The 19,402-nt window shown below is 37.0% G+C and overlaps 1 protein-coding gene across 1 annotated transcript in view; it reads right to left on the reverse strand.

The window, feature by feature from the left end:
* The window catches only part of BNC2 (basonuclin zinc finger protein 2), a 233,054-nt gene that overhangs the window by 110,376 nt on the left and 103,276 nt on the right, over positions 1-19,402 (reverse strand). The window contains exon 3 of the mRNA XM_074855944.1: positions 3,190-3,292. Coding sequence (XP_074712045.1) covers positions 3,190-3,292 — 103 coding nt within the window. The remainder of the gene's footprint in view (positions 1-3,189; positions 3,293-19,402) is intronic.

Here is a 19,402-nt window from a genome sequence, read left to right on the forward strand (position 1 = left end):
TTAATACAACAAAAATAGCAGGAAAAGAAACCAATTCCAGCACTCAAGAAAGTCTTAATATTTTGTAGTCATCTTACTCCTACATTATTTAAACGCCACAAAATAGAAATTGCCTGTGTTAAAATAAATTCTTCTTTAAAAAAACGACTATTAAGATTTTAATGAGATTTTATTTTTCACCATATGGACTATACAAAGTATCTTAACCATTAAAAAAAAAGAAGGAAGAACATCTAACTGTTACCTGTTTGCCTGCTTACGACCTAGGAAATGGCTTATCCAATTTAAACCAGTTATTTTTTGTTTTAGAAAATAAATCACCACCCAAGCTAACAATATGAAAACCAGGCTTCAGCCGAAAACAAATTAAAACAGTCCAGTTATCCAAATCCCTTAAAATATCCAGACATTCACACCAATAACCCATTTTCTATTATGCACAGCTGTACCACAGAAAGCTGCTATGCTCTACACAGCTTTTGGCTTTAGCCTTAAAAACACTGATGGTAGGATTACCACTGTAGCACAGGGGTGCAGGGTCAAAACTCGATAAACTGAACTTTTGCCAACAGAAACATTTATCTTGCCACAGAAGAACTTCTCTGATGAATCTGTTCATATATTGACAATCCTACTGTTAGCAACTCCAGACAGGAGAGATTGAACTTGTAGGAAACCTTTCCTTTCAAGACATGCACAGCTCATTTTAAGTAAGCGAGGAAAAATGTAAGAAAGACAATGGAAGCAGGAAAAAAGAAAACAGGCCAGCAGTAGGAAACAGGCCAGCAGTTGCTAAGTGCAGTAATACTGTGGTGGCCGTATGCCCTTTCCTCCTCACTCCAAGAATTCCAACATTTTAAATGGCAGTTATTAACATGAATTAACTCTGCACAGATTAGTCAAGTACAGCATGAGAAGACTGCAGATCTAAGCTGGTTTTGATCTGTTCATTTAATTCTGATTCTAAGTTACCAGAACTGAATAAGCACGGTAATTCCTGTTGGAAACACCTATTCTTTGATAATTACATTCAGTAAAGCACTACATTATGTGTCAGAGACCTGTGTTGAAATTCATTAATAAAAATCAGAAGGAAACCCTTTAATTAAAACATCAGGAAATACTATTTGCATTCAAGGAACAACTTCGGAAAGTACCATGCTAACGGTTTCAAGAAAATCACTTCCGAACTACAACGTGATTCGGTTATTTTGAAATCCAGATGCTACAGTGCAATGCATTGATCAGTCTCCTGAATGCTGCCCTCAAAATCCTGGAAAACAGCTAAGATCAAGAATTAAAGCAGATGTATCATAGTTTCCAGGAAGTAATTTATAAGCCTGTGCTTTGAGTATGTATATGAAACATATATCTGACTTGTCTCACTCCGCCATAAAATGTAAATACTCCAGACAAATGTACACAAAGTGCACTAAAAAAAGTAAATCAGAGCATTCTTCACTCGGTGTAGTAGTAAAACAAACACTTTCTAATAACATATAGCTGTATTAAGTTTTCTATTTGGAATGTTAAGCACTCAGGTACAGGAGCAGGTGGTATATCCCTAATTATCACATTCACCTTTCAACTTTCTGGATTTTTAAACCAGGGACATTTCTATTACACACACTGTGGTAATCTTGGATTACTGTCATATATTCTGATTTTGAATTCAGCCACCTCACAGGGAAGAATTTATCAGGAAAATCTGATCACACTCTTCTAAGATATGCTGGTTAAAAAGAAAATGCGGGATGTCCATATGCCAGAATCTAAGTGCTAGACTCCTAATTTCTATTACTCAAAAGGAGGACACCCTGGAAAATAGCTAGACAAGTCTTCCCTATCTGTGGATCGGCAAAACCTCAGATGATGATTTTACACAAAGCCTGAAGCATGCCTGAACTGTACAAATTTTGCAAGGTTTAGCAATCCTTCCAAGAAATGTGAGTCCAGTTATACTGTGACTAAAGATATCTTTCTGGGAATTAAGAGGAGCGAAAATAAGCTGTGTCCCTAGAGAATCTAGTATATAATAAATCTGCAACCAGCTACCAGATTGGTGGTGTTAGGGTATTTCTAGGCAGGCTGTATATACTATTATGCAGTGACACAGGACTGCATGGTACCTGCATTCCTGCCTTCCTTTCCATGTATGTGAATGTTTTAAAAACTTCTCTGGCAGTCTACGCTGTTGAATTTGTTGAGCATTCACACTTGCCATATGTCAGCATACTCAGGCACAGATACACACAGACATGAAATAAATAAATAGAGATCAAGTGCATCTTTAGAGGGAAGTACTAAGCTTCCACCTGAGGTGTCATCAAAATAAAATTTATAAAATATAATCCACTGAATGTCTGGCAGAAGTGTGGATTGAAGACCGTGCTTGCCAATAGCCTAGACCATGAGAAGAAATCTCCAACACTAATTCTTTCTCTTTTTTCCCTCCCCCCCCCCCCTTTTTTTTTTTCATTAAACCATTTTAGGTATCCTCCTTATTTGCCATCTACTTGTGTATACAGCTCTTTCTCATGCATGGCTTAATCAAGACTGTCAAGGAAAACAAACCCACGAAACACACAAAATAGTAAAGGATAAATAAAATGGAAGGTCTCTAAGTGTATTTTGATGCCTGTACGTAGGATCTGTGCATTCTAATCCACCCTTTCTTTCTTTAGCTATTTAAACATGGGAAGAGAGGTTCAACTCACAGATCATATATGCACACTTTTGTTGATCCGTATAGGATACACTAATTTCATTCTGACATCCAAGCTCTGAAAGTTTGACATTGGTATGTTTGAATTTCCACTAGGCTCAGTGACTTACTGGCTGATGCTTCCCTGCAATGCAAACTCTACTGTGCAACCATACTATAAACTTCTTGCCTTTCTGCTAAGCCCTGCTGGAACTACATTATTTCCTGGAGGGTAGAATATTCTTTTGAGCTGTACATGAGCTGTTGAAGTCCAGTGGCACTTGAAACTATTGCCAGAATAACAGACTCACTTTTTCATCCTAGAAATTGCTGTAAAAAAATCCTGTGCATGCATACACATGCACAAACCCAGAGTGCATGCACATGCATGTACAGACAAACATATCACTACAGCACTGAGTATTTAAAGATACTGGGAAGGATGCATAGAATAGAGGTGACAAGCCCAAACAGACATTTCTTACCATGTGCCACCCAGCCATGTTTACACTGATCACAGGTTCTCAGGTTAATCTTCCCTGGTTGAAAACATTCACATGTGCAATTCACCAGTGTACAGCGGATGGCCTGGAAAAAGAAACAGAAAACACATATTAATGTCTTTCTTTCTTCTTGTACAAATTTGTTGTGAAGGCTAGAATGGTATTTGTACAGAAAAAAAAGAGCCTTCCAACATTCAAAGCATTGCTCATTCTTTTAAGTAAAGATTAATTTTCTTTCAAAAACATACATCAGTATCCCTGAGCAATGACAACCAAAATACTTATTCAATAATAACATAGTCTGTTTTCCCATGGAGATGAATACATTCCTAAAGTCTTTAGAAGAATTGCTCTATTTCCTTTAGGGAAAAAAAGTGGTAGGATGAAGATTCTGTAGGTGTTCCACAAATTTCCTGGTTTTCATCAACTGCCTGAAGGAAAATATTACTAGTGATGTCTTAACATAGCAGCATATCAGCTTGATTAAAACCAAAAGTAAAATGAGGAAACAAAAACATACAAGAAGGAAAACTACAGATCTCATTCCCATTCCCCCATGGTATATACAGGTTATTCTCAAGTTTTCTTTTTGAGGTTCACATAAGATATAACTCTGCTACAGAAAGGAGTCATGGACTCGATGTATTTCCAAAAGAAGATAAAATTATCGAGGAACAAGAATAGGACTGGTTCATAAAACATCCTGTAACTTTCCTTTGCATCTATTACTTTCTCCAGTATCTAGGCATAGCCCTTTACCTCTTAGCACTTCCTGTTTGTCAAACATCTATCTCTCTGTTTTGCAAAAGATGAAACTATTTCAAAGCAATGATGCTAAAACTCAAGTCCCATGAAAAGATCTAAAATTTGCTTAAATAATGCACCTTATTAATATCTCATCTCCCTTTTAAAAATTATTTTAATAAATACACAGGCTTACTTTGACAGGGGCTAGTTACATCCACAGAAAAGTGAATACAAATTGAGTGAGACTCTTTTTAATGTGTAACAGACATATGTTTTTAAATAGTGTAGAAGATGACCTGTGCACTTCAAACTGCTACTAATAAATTTATGGCATGCATTTAGATGTAAGTTGCATGGAGATTTCTGAGACAAAGAGGCTTATTCTGATCATTCACAGATTAACAATCTACTGTAACTACCAGAGTTGCCAGGAAAAGATATCTCTATAGATTTAGATGCAATCAATGATTACTTGGGGGCTAAGGTGGGGGAAGGGTGATTGGTACCTATGGCCACGTAGATACTGAAGTATTATGAAGGCTCTTGCCTTTTCCAAACAATTAATGTCCCCCTCACCCCCACCCCCCCTTCCATACCAAAAAAATCACCTTAACTATACTGACTTAAAGAAAATTATATTCAACTTTAGCTTGACTAAGCTAAACTCCTTGGTTGCTGACAATGAAAAAGGTTCAGTTATTTTAAATGTTTTATCTCTACTTATTTATCTGCATCAGATGGCAATTCAAAGTCATACTTCATGGATCCACTTAAAATCTGTATTTCTCTGACAAATATCTGGTACAAAAGTCCCTTCCTCCTATCCTATCTGCTCTTTTACTATCTTTTACTCTCAAAAACCTAGTAAGGAAAAAAAATACCCTGCTCTATTATGCCTGACACTTCAAGGCCTCAGTCCCAATGTCACCTGTCCAATTACTCATTAGCTAGGTTATAAAACACTGCTGTATGTATGCGTGATTAAAAGAATTAGTAATATGAAATATAAGGGTACCAAAGAACTGCTGACTGTGCAAGAATAATATATGTGTTTGTGGGTTATGAGAAAAAAATTCTCCTGAAAGGTCCTGTTTCATGTTCAATAGTTTATTGACTCAGTAATATATCAGGTCTCCACTGGTCAGTAACGGTGTTCTTTCTCTAATATGTTCATTAATTAATGAACTCAGTAATTAATTGTACTGCAAGAAGAAGGGCTTACAAAATAGTATTCTTATTTTATCATAAAAGTTTTTCTCTCATTCACCACCTTTTCTAAATCCCTGCACCAATGTGACAGACATTTGTTGTATTTGATGTTATTTTTTCTTCATGCGTCATTTACAGTATGTGTAACAGGGTAATATAGTGTATATATACATACTAGATGAAACTGTGTCATTTGGTAGAGTTGTTTTATTAAGGCTCATCAGCATTTCCATTACAACCCTAACTATTTTTGGCCTAGAGGTTAACAGGTTGCCTGTAAAAATTGGATTCAGCTTGAACTTGAAATACAATGTTCCAGCCTAAGAGTGAGTTTTATTACATACATTCAAAAATGATCCATATAGGCATTATAAATTATAAGATGGGGAAAAAAAGTTTAGAGGTTTCACGTTTCTTTTCCTCTTCCCTGAGTTAAAGAGAGTCTTGATGGTGTGAAGTGTTGAAGGAGATTAACTAATTAGTAAGATTTCTATGTTTTATACATAAAAAAATTCATGCAAACATTTCAGAAACATGAAAATGCCAGCTTGTTCTTCAAATAACTAAATCTGAAAGGTCTGCAAAAAGAGCTACACATTTTTCTAGGGTAATATGGATTGGCATGAGAAACTCCAAAGATAACTAGTATGGCCAAAACGTTCAGATTGGCCTTACTTGGCCACTTTTTCTGTAAAGGGTGTGTTGATGCCACGTTGTAATCTGGTTTCAGTAGTTTCCCATCCCATCACTGAGAATCCCATACATACTTCTGAGTGATAAGGATAACACCTCAAGCTGCAAGATGCTCATTTTTGACTAGAAAACCTCATATTCTAGTTCACGTTCTGGCATGATCTTGTGCAAATTACTTTGATGCCTACATTCCCTAAACAATAACCAGACACAATGATAGTAAGTGTTGTTGTCAGGGTAAACACAACATAAATTTTGAGGCATTCTATAGTGATGGAGGCTATTGAAAATCTTCAGTAGAATTTAGTCTTTATTTCAAAGATTCATTTTTCACTTTACTCAGTTAATCCAGAATCATTGTAACTACCTCAGATCACTACAATGTCCATCATTAAACCTGTGTAACTTGGCAGAGAGAAGATTCAAGATGCCAGGAATAGTGGGTGTTCCTACACACACAGATGGAACATTAACATTCATTAACACAAAAGAAAGCATTGTCTTTAAAGACCTTCACAATGCAACCAACATATGTACAGAACCTTGCAAGGATATGCATCTGAATTATTACCAGTATCTTTCTACTGGTTTTCAATAGCATTTAAGTTAGGCGTACAAGTTACTGACAGTTTGTGCAACAGGCTCAGGAATGACCCAGAACAGCAGCGGGAGAAGAATAGATTCATCTAAGAATCCAAAGCTTTAATGCAGCCCCTCCATTCCCCAGTGGCAGGATTTTAAGGTACAGAGAGGATAAAAGTACAGTAGCTCGTGTGCTTGTAGGTAGCACCGTGGATTGGTGTAACTGTGGTTGGACATCTGTTACTGCTTAATATGATAGAGGTGGGGAGTAGGGATAATAAAAAGATTCTGGGTGAGGGTGCAGAAGCTAAATATTGTAGCCATTGTTCAAACCTGTTAAAAAGTAGGCATAAAAATCCAAGGCTGTAGCAATGCTTAACTTTTGCCAGAAAATGCTTCTGAAAGAGTACTGCTAGGCATTCCAGAAGTTATGCACGGTAATTCCACCTTCACAACACATTGCTAACAAGTTTATGTAATGGGACTCTGTGTACTACAGTATTCTGTAGGGAAAGAAACAGAATTTTTTCCTCACTAAGGCTTTCCTCAGAAACTCCTCCAAGAAAGAAAGGAAGCAGAAATAAAGGAAAAGAAACCAATAACCTTGCATAGCTAGCAGAACAGTAAAATCAGCAGATACAGGCTCCCCCTGTACCAGCCAGTAGGCAATTGTGTATTTAGATGACAACTTGCAGGTTAAGGCCCTTAAGTAAGCAACAAAACATGGTTTTCCACAGCTTCTTGAAAAGTGCCATTATGTTCTACCATGTCAATGGTCTGCATGTAACATGAGTTCTCAGATACTTCTATACATCCCTTCCACTGAGTTCCTAACATAACACTCCTTGCATTTCTACCAAAATTACAGCGGCTCTTGAGGACCTGTGGAGGAAATGTATTGGATTTCAGTAGAATCATTTTAAATAGTTTACACAACTGATTCCATAAATCCTAAAGCAATGCTATTAAGGTTTTAAAACAAAATACACATATACAGGAATAAATTAATGTTTTTTTAACTGACACTGAAACATTCAGAAATATCTTGCTGCTGTCTTTGTGATCTTCTTCCTGTAGCGTAATGTGGAAAGAAGGGAACTTTGCTGAGTATAAAAGCATGTGGTCTAGTACACCTATGCATAAATTTCTATGGCTAACATTAAAAGATGTTAGACCTGACTTCTGTGGGTTTCCCCCAGACCAAGGATATTCATTTAACGTAGTTTGGGAGATTTAATGACATCTAATAAGTAAATATTATTCACATATTAATAGAAACAGCCTATAGCAGTAATGGAAAATCAATCTGTCTGGCTGTTTTGCAGAGCTTCCAGGAGATAAAAAGCAATAACCTATCACGAAAGGGATCACAGTATGGTAGAAGAACACGTAAAGAAGAGATACGATTCTTCCTCTGGAGTTCTTACAAGTGACCACAAAAGATGGAGGCAGTTTAAAATGATGCAACATTCTGGAGAGATAGGTAAGTTTTCAACTTCCTTTATCCTGAATTTCAATAGTAAATCTAACAAAAATTCTTAATGTAACCTGTGATGAGGCTTCATGAGTCTTGTGGGTTAAATAGTGTCTTACTGAAGTCTCCGCTACATGCTTCTACACAGTGGGCAGTGTTATCAGAACCTTGCTCTTAATGTCCTTGCCTCATCTTTCTCATGTACAAAAAGGTATTTAAGAAATGTCTCCTATCAAGCCATCTATGATATAAGGGGTCACTGTGCACCTGAATACATAACAGAGTCAACTATACTCACTCTCTGCATGGAAGTTCCATCTATCTGTCTAAAGCATCGACCATACATTTATCCTACACAGCTCACACAATCTAAATCCACTGTTACCAATCACAGGAGCATGAGGCTTGAGGATGATTTGGTCCAGTGTTTGTGAAATATTTTTAGTGAGACTTCAAATCAGCAAACTGATAAGTAAGTGCAGTTCCTTACAGCTGCATTAAGATCAGTAAGGCTGAATGAGTATGTACTCTACATAAATTTATTTAGTTAGTAATCCTGTACTAGAATCCTGTACTAGTAATCCCATAGAACCTGTACTAGTTTGGATTATATAAAAATCACAGTGCATGAGATTGTAAAGTTCATTTCAAGTTAACACATTCCTCCCCAGGGAAACTCACAAAAAAAAAAAAAAAAGGAGAAAAAATCTCTAATAATATTAGAAAAGCAGATAGACAGAAATCACTACACCTTTCCTAAGTTAATTTCCAAAGTATATTTTCACTTCTGGCAACTGGAAGTGCTTGCCGTACTTTCTACAGAATGAAAAGTATACATGCAGAAGTATTTCTGTCTCTGCAGAGAGACCCAATGTCTCCATCATGTAATTCTGGTATAAAAATTATGATTGTTAAACTTACCTATAATTTTTATATAGGTAATTCTGCAGCCAGAACTCTGGATAGAAAGAGGGGGAATGCCTCGATTCTGATCGTGGGTGTGCCACTCCCACTGATGCACTGTGTGGCACTGGTTAAGTCACTTAACCACTCCATTTCTAACTGCCTAATCTGTAAAAACTGGGTAAGATATTACTTGCCATTTTCAGACATGAGACTAATGAACTGCACCCATAACACAGTAAAATATGAGGACAGAAGGTAAGGTAGAAGCATGAAGCATTACTATTTCTTCTGTTGGCACAAAAATTTTAACAGATTTTTTTTAATTATACAACTTTAGGTTGGTTTGCCATTGGTAAATGAGTAATTTTAAACACAGGAATCACCTAGAGAAAATAACCTTAATTGATAGATGACCATTTTTAACTTCAATACCTAACAGCCTAATAATCCATTGCGCCAAACAAAAAACAGTAAGGGGGTTTATACTTTGCATTTGAATGGTCTTAAACATCCATGCAATGCAACAAGGTTTCTGATCTCTCTCCCATTCAGAGATACTCAAATATCTTCTGAATAGTTCACTGCATTGCAGTATTTTATTAGCAATTTCACATCACACTATATTAGTATTGTTTCTTACTTGCATTTATTTTCAGTGATACAATTTGAAAGGTACTAATATTGTTATATTTCTCTGTGGCATTCAAGAAAACAGTTACTAATACAACATGATAGGTGCTAAGGACAACCTAGCGTTTAAGCATTTTAGAAAACCATTTCCAACTCTTCTTGAGAAAGAGCTGGTAAATGAATGGGGAGTATGAAAAGAAGGAAAAATAATAACATTTCATTTGTAATGTTGCATTTAAGTTAGGAATCACTCTTCTATTCTACCTTAGATTCTTCAAAAAGTGGAAACCTGTGTGAAGGAATGCTACCTAGACTTTCCTAGAGGAAAAAAATATAATGTAAAATAGCTTTGGTTTTTTTTAGGAACTTTCTGGAGGCCACGTTCATCCTGATTCTACACATTCAACTCGCAGTGCTGCCAACAGGATATTCTACAAAGACTGCAGGTACAATATCACCCTATGTTTCTGTAACATGTAAAACTAGCCTGAGGTTCCCAGGCATCAAAGGCAAAGTTGTTTGCACTGAAAAAATTAAGACTGACAAGTGTTTCTTTGCTTAAAATTCAAAGAAAAACACATGGTTGATTTAAGAATGAGATTCCCTACGCCTGAAAGCATGTTAGCAAATGTAGACATTTGTTCTTATAGATGAAAACTAGATTCATGTTATGAGACCAACACTGTCAGTCACTGGAGTTCAGCCATGCACTTTGTCAAGGCAACGGCCAGTGCTGGATAGATACCCAACAAGACCAATGGACACACCTGCAAAAAGCCTCACATACCCTTCTCTACACATGACTCTTCTAGAGATTCACACTGCTAGCTCCACCCAGCTCCTCACCTCAAGTATGCACAACTATGGTATCCTTGAGAGAGCACAGGAGGCAAGTTGCTTCCACTGGTTTTACTGCCCTGCCCACCCTGAACCAATCATTTACTCCACTCTGCTGAGATCCAGCTCTGGAGTCCTCAGCACAGGAAAGACATGGACCTGTTGGAGTGGGTCCAGAGGAGGGCCACAAAAATGGTCAGAGGGCTGGAACACCTCTCCTATGAAGACAAACTGGGAGAGTTGGGGTGGTTCAGCCTGAAGAAGAGAAGGCTCTGGGGACATGTTATTGCTGCCTTTCAATACTTTAGAGGAGGGTTATAAGAAAGACAAGGACAGACTTTTTAGCAGGGCCTGCAGCGATAACACAAGGGGTAATGCTTTTAAACTGAAAGAGGGTAGATTCAGACTACATAGAAGGAAGAATTTTTTTACAATGAAGGTGGTAAAACACTGGAGCAGGTTGCCCAGAGAGGTTGGAGATGCTCCAGCTCTGGAAACATTCAAGGTCAGGTTGGACAACGCTTTGAGTAACCTGATCTAGTTGAAGCTGTCCCTGATAATTGCAGGGGAGTTGAACTAGATGACCTTCAAAGGTCCCTTCCAACTCAAACCATTCTGTGGTTCTATGATTCTCTGTTTCTGAACTGAAGAACTGATGGGTTTACTATTTCTACACCATCCCTGCACACAACATTATTGCTTTTATATGAAAAAAGAAAAACATTCTCCAAAGTGAAAAATTTAAATTTTATTTACCATTGCTGGTAAAAGTAAAACCATTTTTCTTTCTATAAACCTTACTGACACCTCTGCAGGGAAAAAAAAAGTCTCTGCTGGCAACTATATAAGTATACTGAGATTCCCATACTGTGATATCAACCTTGTTATTCACAACAGAGTTCCATTTCCTTACAGCAAATCTTTTCAGAAGAAACTATGTAAACCAATAACATTTGAAACTTGTGATGTGAAAATTAAAACTAAATAAAGCATGCCCCAAAAAGAAATTTTTCCTGGTGTGTCATAAAAAAGACATTGAGCCTGTGGATGTAGCATGCATGTGGAAGGAAATAATCAACATACTTTTGTCACGTTACATGGACTATTGGATCAGTAATCCAAAAAAGATTTTATCAATAGAATATAATTGGTTCAAAAATAGTTATTTAAATCTATTAAACAAATATCACATCCTTTAAATCAAATTTATATCCATGTATTGTTTCTCTACAAATTAATCAGAAGATGATGAGAACATTTAAAGTCTTAAAGAACATCAGATAAATAACTCATGTTCTCAAGACTAGTTTCATTTTATCTTGAACAGTTACAGTTTGTCCAGTAAAAAATACTAGTGAAAACATACAAATATGCAAACATATCACCTGTAACAAATAAATACGGAACCTTATTAGAAAAACATAAATGTCCACACAAAAATATCAGTAGTCAGCTTTTTTTATTTTCTACCTTTTTCTTCTGTAAATCAAAAGAATAAGCAAAATCTGATTTAAACAAACTAAAATACGGCATGGCTCTGGAAATAGGTATTTCTTTCTGTTCATTTATTCAGAAATTCTCCTTAAAAATACCACAAATGAATTGTTTATTGTCTAATCTACTTTTCAGGAAGACTTCACTTTTCAGGGTTTTGTTTACCTTCTCAGATGTTACTACTTTCTGGATTCTAAATGATGGGCTTTCAGTCTGGATAAAACAATTGTCATGGTTTAAACCCAGTCAGAAGCCAAACAGCACACAGCTGCTCGCTCACCCTCCCCTGCCCCAGGGGATGGGGGAGTGAATTGGAGGGGTAAAGGTAAGGAGACTCATAGGTTGAGAGAAAAACAATTTAATAATTGAAATAAAATAAAATTAAAATAATAACGATAATAGTGATAGTAATAACAGAATATACAAATGAGTGATGCCAGTGTGATTGCTCACCACTCACTGACTGATACCCAGCCTGTTCCTGGCTATCAGTCCCAGAAAAGAGAAGAATCCTGAAACCACAATCCTGGAAGAGCAGAGTGAGCTTCTCTGCCAACCCTCACCTATATACTCATCATGACGTTGCATGATATGGAATATTTCAGTGGCCAGTTTGGGTCCGGTGCTCTGGCCAGGCTCCCTCCCAGCTTCTTGTACACCTGTGCACAGGCAGGGCACAGGAAGTTGGAAAGTCCTTGATTTCTTAGCAACAACTAAAAATATCAGTACATTATCAACACTTTTCTCGTATCAAATCTCATACTGAATCCAAAACATAGCACTATTCTAGCTACCAAGAAGAAAAATTAGCTCTATTCCAGCTGAAAACAGGACAAAAATACATGGAATTAGACTGCACTGTACTGCATTTTAGCCAGTGAGGATAATTCTGAGTTGTACAGAAGTTACATGAAAAAGTTACAACAAAAGATTTTATTGTTTTGAAAATAACTGCACTGAATTAAAATTTATTAGAAAAGTTTTAATATTTTATAAAAAGAAAATAATATTTTCTATCTCATCAAGATCAATACTCTGTACCATGTACCATGTTTTTAAGTTATAACTTAAAGCAACAACTTCTTATTTAAATTATTTACAGACTCAATCTTTCCCTGTTCCTTCAGTGGCCAACTCTGTCAACCACAAAACTGATACTGTAAGCAAGTAAGAACAAACAGACCACACAACGCTTTTTTTTTCTTTCCCTCAAAATGCCAGATTAACAGGTGAAAATTTTTCTCTTCATTAGAGAATGTTGTTCACTAAACATGTATTTCTTTTATTCATTTATCTTCTAAATTTTGCTGTTTCAACACTTCCCAAAAACAAAGCCATGTAATTTTTGCACAGAGGTTTGCTAACATATCCCTTACGCCTTTCAGCTTAAGTATGAGAGACAAGAATTCCAGTAAGTGTGAAATAGATAAAATGTTTTCCCTTAGCCAGAATGGAGCATGATTATATATATAACCACTTACTGAGAGAGAGAAGAAAAGCAAGAAAAAGAAAAGAAGCAAAAGAAAGAAAAGACAGAAAACAAAGAAAGAAAAAGGGGGAAAAAAGAAAAAAAATGTTATTGGTTTTCTCAGAAGGATTTTCTTTTATACATAGCTTTATCCTATAATTTTGTCCCTGTTGGGCACACTGCCTAAATTTAAACACAAACAGTCAAGCAATGAAGAAACATTACCACATTTACTGTGAACAAAAACTCCCAGTTGTACAGTGAAATTTTAATACATTTCAACTTATCTCTTTTACTAATGGGGTGAGTACAAACCCTGCAGGAATTCGCTCTGCAAACTGGTAATTACAGTAGACTCACTTTTTTATAATGCATATGTATAGTCAGACAGAAGAACCATAGCTGCCCTTTTGATGTAGGTTACAATAAGAATGTTTAAAAAAAATTATGAAAATCTACAGCAATTCTAAAGGAAAGCATTATTTCCTGGGAAGTTGTCCTTTAGCTATACTCAAGAACACAAATATACATGATACAATATAATATACATATATTTATTTGTTTTTATAAACTAAAGCACAGGCTTTATCAGCCTGTTCTTTTTATTCAAGCGGGGTTTTTTTCCCAATGTACAGAATAAATCTGCCCCTACTGGTATAAAGCTGGAGTTTCCATCCTACTATATCAGAAAAAGATTTTTGTTCTCCCAGGCCTCCTCCTCTGCACAACCTTCAAATTTAAATAGTTTTGATCTTCAAACTTATGTCTCATTAAATCATTACAACACATATTTAAAAGCACTATTTCAACTGCACAGATTTACAACATACAATGTCCAACTCAGCTAAGATAGGACAGTCAGTGTCTGGCAGAACATGTTTGAAGTATACACAAAGACAGATGTAATTTCATCCAAGGAGGGACTGAAATCAAAGGAAAATCTACTGCCACTGTCACACATAGGGACAATATTTATCTTTAATATAATAACAACAAGACAGAGCTGTAAGTTAACTAAAAAAAGAACCACGTATAAGACAAGTAAGGGCCTGCAAAAAATATATATATTTCCAGGTCTTTTATGGTCTACACCATTTTTTTTAATGCCTATCAACTGTACCACTTGATTCTGCAAATACTTGCATCCTCACTGTTTACATATACTTGTATTCATACACTTCTTTTTAAGGGTAGAAAAAATTCTTCTGACACATTTCAATAAATAAATCATTGTGTCCTCTAGCTACAACACACACAAAATTATATAAAAATTCCAGTTTCTGAAGTTCCTGTAAATGGCAACATCTCCCAGATTGCCAGAAGAGCAAGCCATATATTTAGCAATTAATTTTAAAACTGATTTGTCAATACAGTTTACATTTACCTAGCATCTCTTTGAGCCAACGGCTGCATTTTCATCAGTTTGCAACACCCAGCTTGATAGAAACAAAATCTGTCTCTGTTAAGCAGCTCTTGTGTGTTTTGTTGGTTGGACAGTAACATGAAACATTTGGAAGTTTCTTTTACTATGGAATAGCATGTTCACAGTTCAAAACAGTCACAGGTAAAGTCACTAGACCCTCAGGCTTCATTTTCCAAGCAGAGAATATGGTGTAAGTCAGTGTCAATGATTAGTTTCAATCACCAATGGGGAATCAATGGCCAAATGAAAACTGTAAAAACAGTGATGGGGAAGATCTCTCTTGTAAGACCTTGAAACCAGCTTTCCATAGAGGCATTATTAGAAACCTTAAAATTTTACATGAGTTTAAAATTTTCATTTCCCTCATTGCTGGGCACTAGGTCTCTCACAGATGTAAGTCTCTTCTCCAGAGTTGGCTGGTTTTAGCAATGAAATTCTTTCATAAAAAAGTGAGTTGTTAATACTGTGGAATCACTTCACACTTTTTTTTTTAATAAAACAAATCTGGTCTTGACTAAATTTGAAGAGGCTCCTTCTCATTCAGAATCAGGAGGTTTGGTACAATGTGGGCATCAGGCTGGGGAAGGGTGCTACGCTAGGGTTACTAACAAAAGGCACTGCACTTAATGTGTGTATATGTGGTAAGTATTTTACTCGTTCCTACCTGAAAGTGAAATCTAAAAAATGCTAGGAGGAAATAGAGTGAGAAATATGTGTGCCAGCAGGTCTACAGGTGTAAACATTTCTCACACTAACAAAATTCATTTTCACAGAATAGAAGATAAATCCTGTATCACTTACGGCTCTGGCTGATGCAATACTCAGGATATGCTTAGTCAGCAAGTCTCTGTTGAAAGCATATGGGAGGTAACACAAACTCATCCTCCGAAATTACCTTCACCACTGTGAATCATAATTAAGGTAACAACCTTGTCACAGTGGTTTCTGTCTGTCTCAGGGTGGTCAGAGGAGATATGCAGAAGCTGAGTATGGATTTCCCAATGCATATGCTGTGCTAAAACTTCACGGAATTTCTAGATTTCAGAACCAGTGTGGGGATAAACAGAGAAAATATATCCCAGATTAGGACTCTTTTTGGGTAGAAGGCACCAGATCTAGTCAAATTTCTACATGGGAGAATGGTTGCTGCAATGAATATGCAGCAATGGGGCTATTTTCCTCTTCCTGTTACCACTCTCATTTAATTCCCAAGGATTCACAGATTCCAGGTCATTGACAGTGACCCTCATTATTTATTTCTTGACACTTTTTAGTGCTCATTAGAGCACTTTTTAGTGCTCATTTCAATTTGGGACTCAATTTGGGAAAGCATACAGAACCTTCAATACTTGCAAAGGTTCTATGGATCTTGATGTTAAGCAACTTTCTTCTTCCTTATTACTCCTTATTTTTATAAAATTATGTGTAACATTTGATCGCACATGGGCAGAAAATAAAGAAAACTTATCAGAACTAAGGTGGCTGCAGTTTAAGGAGATAGTCCTCAGTGTGACCCGAGACAACAAAATGGAAATGCCTGACAGTGAAGCTGGATAGATTTTATGTTGGCTGTACACCTCCATGCTGAATGCGTTACTTTTATAAACAATTAACGTTAATGCAAAACCTAGAAGTAAAGAAATCCAGTGGCTTGCAATGTATACCTCAAACCCTGTTTGAGATGATGACTTTTTAAAATAATCTCTGCTTCAAGGGAGAATGAATAACTTTAAACCGAGGGATGTAGAAGTACTTCAAAACCTGTCGAGTCCAGCTGAGTACTGTGCTTGCTGGCATGAAAGTGATGTTCCCACTGTCACTCCTTCATGTCTGCCCAAGAATTTAGACACAAGCAATCATGTCTATCACAGACGCTGTACCAGAATGACCCTGAGCACCTGCTCTTCAGTGAGCAGCATCGGCGAGGGAGGAAGGCAGAGGGGACACAGCATTGGAGGGAGAACACAAACTGTTTCTTTCTTTTCTGTTTATTTGTTTAACTGATGGCTGTCTGAACATTCTGTATTGTTTAAAATACAAGAAGCAGTAAACAAGGAGAAAATAATTTTTAAGCACAATACCAGGGAGAAGACCAACAAAGCATGGGAAGCTTACCACACAGTAGCGTTGCTTTTTACACGTGTCACCAGTCCTATAAATATCACTGTCTCCTGTGGTATACCTGCATATTTACTGTTAGGTTAGGTAAGAAATGTTTAGTGCAGCTATCATTTCTAGAGTTTTACACAATGTGCATTCATTTGTACAATGTCCTGAGATGAAGACTTCCATGTAATCAAATTGCTGACTGTTTATACATTTGTGGTGGACTGTAGCCAGCCTGTTAACACAGTTTCTGTCACAGTAACTTGCCCCTGAGCAACAAATTTAAAGCAGGCAGTCAAGAGATGCTGTATTTCTTGCTTCTGACCTTACGAATTTAGTACTATTGTCTTGCGTAGTTCCCAGTAATTGTAGCTGAATTGGGCCAAATGACTACCAAATTGTTTTTTGAAAGATCAATATGCCCTCTTCTGGTTTTGCATTTAAGGGAGGTGGTGGGGGGCAAGACAACAGGTGATTCATGAGGAAAGCATGTTCATATAGGCCAACAGGAACTCTGGCATTCAAATACAGAATCAGTTTTTCTCTTAATCTCTTATTTTATAATAGCTTATCTTCATCTACATGTATTTATTTAAAATCAGTCAAGGAGAACTCAGATGCTAGACTGCACCCAAGGGAAAACCCGCAGTCTAATAACAAAATTTGGTTTTGTTTAGATTTCCCATTGCTTTTGGTTTTATTCAGTGACAGGAGCAATCACTGGTCTGACTTCAATACTATCCACTTCCCTTACACTACTAGGTGAATTTATACCTTGAAATGCATACTAAAATATTATCTCTGGACCCTGAAGTCTAGTTTATCCACAGATATAAGACAGATTAGGCAATGGTAGTTAAAACTTTGCTGAAACAACCTTTTCCTGTATCTCAGAGCTGGAATAACGAAAGTCATACTCCCAGCGTACTCAAACTCAAAATTCAGCAGAAAGTGCAGGTAAAGGACACCAACTAATGGGGAACAATTTCTAATTTTTTTTAAAAAAGAAAATAAAATATTTTACTAAATAAAACTCATCCATTCAGACACATGCATTCAGCAGAGGACAACAACAACTATACTGATGTCCCAGGAACAATCAATCAGGCCACTCCATTCAGAAGAATGTATTCTAATATGCTGCACTAAAACAATGGCAATTTTTGCCACTTGGAAGCCTGCACTGTATTTGAACCCGTTAATCTTCTAGATTATTTCGACACCAGGAATAAACACCATGCTCATTTGTATGTTGTATTTATCAGATCCTGACTGTACATTTTGATTTGCCACTTTAAAAATCAAGCAATGCACATTCTCAAAGACAAAGAAGTCAACTGAATGCATTTAGTGCATTCCCAGATTCTTTTATAAGGTCTCTCCCAACTTTATCTAGAGGAATACAATACTCAGTGCATGTTTAAAATTTGTTTCATTTTGCCTTCTGCCAAAGTGGTGTTAGATCACACTAAGTCTAGCATCAGCTACAGTAGTCCTGCTGCTACTCAGTACATGAAGTGCTAAACATGGGCTCTGCAAAGAGGAATGTTCTCACTCCCTATGCAAAGACCAGTCTGCAGGCTCTAATTCAACATGCATACTTATGTGCACATCCTGTGCTTGTGCTAAGACCTGTATTTATTCCTGTCATAGCACCCAGCAGTTTATTACAGGACAAAACCTACTTTGGTCACCATTTAATATGCAAATGCTTTGCAGCAAATACTTACACTGTGCACATCTGTAGAAAAAGCAAACCAGGCTGGTAGAAAGTGAAATGGCTTGGTGTGTGCAGCACACTGGCCAAGAGCCTCTTCCCATTGCAATCAATAGGCGTGTTGTCCTGTTTCACTGAAGGCAGTATAAGCCTGTCATTGTCATAAAGCTGTGAAAAAAACCTAAGAGCCTAACATAGTAACCTGGAAGTCTGTCAGTAACAATTTTAACAGTTTCCCTTCCCCCAAGTTATAAAATTGAGAGGATTATTTTATCAGGATGCCATTTCTAAACCATACCCGCTTTCTAGCATACTTCAAATGTATCAGCCCTCTCTTGGGTGCAGTGTAAAGCTATCAGAATAACTATCTAAGAGTTGGGATCAAATTCCGCTGTCAGTTTACATTCTGATGCTTGTATGGCAGTAGGACTGCACAGGGACACTTAAACCTGTGGTACCCATAGCAGGTATGAATGGTACTCCTCATTCACAGGCGCTGCTATAGTGTCCTTCCTCCCTAGGCAAATTCAGCAGCAGCCCTGATGAGAGCTCCCAGACAGGCTCTTACTGCCACCCTCACAGTTGAAGTCCTCGCTTTCATCTACCTCCACATATGTGCATGTCATCAGCAGCTGTACAGTAAATGCCTGTCTGTGTGCAGGAAGAGTTAAATCAGCACAGTCAGCCCTTAATTGCAACTTTTTTCTCCTGTGGGACAAAAGCACCGGCCAGATGGAATGGGTTCCGCCATCTAGACCTCAGGGTCTAAGCAATGGACAACACTAGCATAAAACAAGCATGCACATACAGAGAGGACTAAATTCAGCTCCAAGAAACTCATGTGTCACCTCATTACAGCCAATGGATTTCCATGATGAAAAGTTCAAGTCACAATGAGACAAATGGGAG

This window comes from Strix uralensis, chromosome Z (genome assembly GCF_047716275.1).
Source record: "Strix uralensis isolate ZFMK-TIS-50842 chromosome Z, bStrUra1, whole genome shotgun sequence".
In the NCBI taxonomy this organism is placed as follows: Eukaryota; Metazoa; Chordata; class Aves; order Strigiformes; family Strigidae; genus Strix; species Strix uralensis.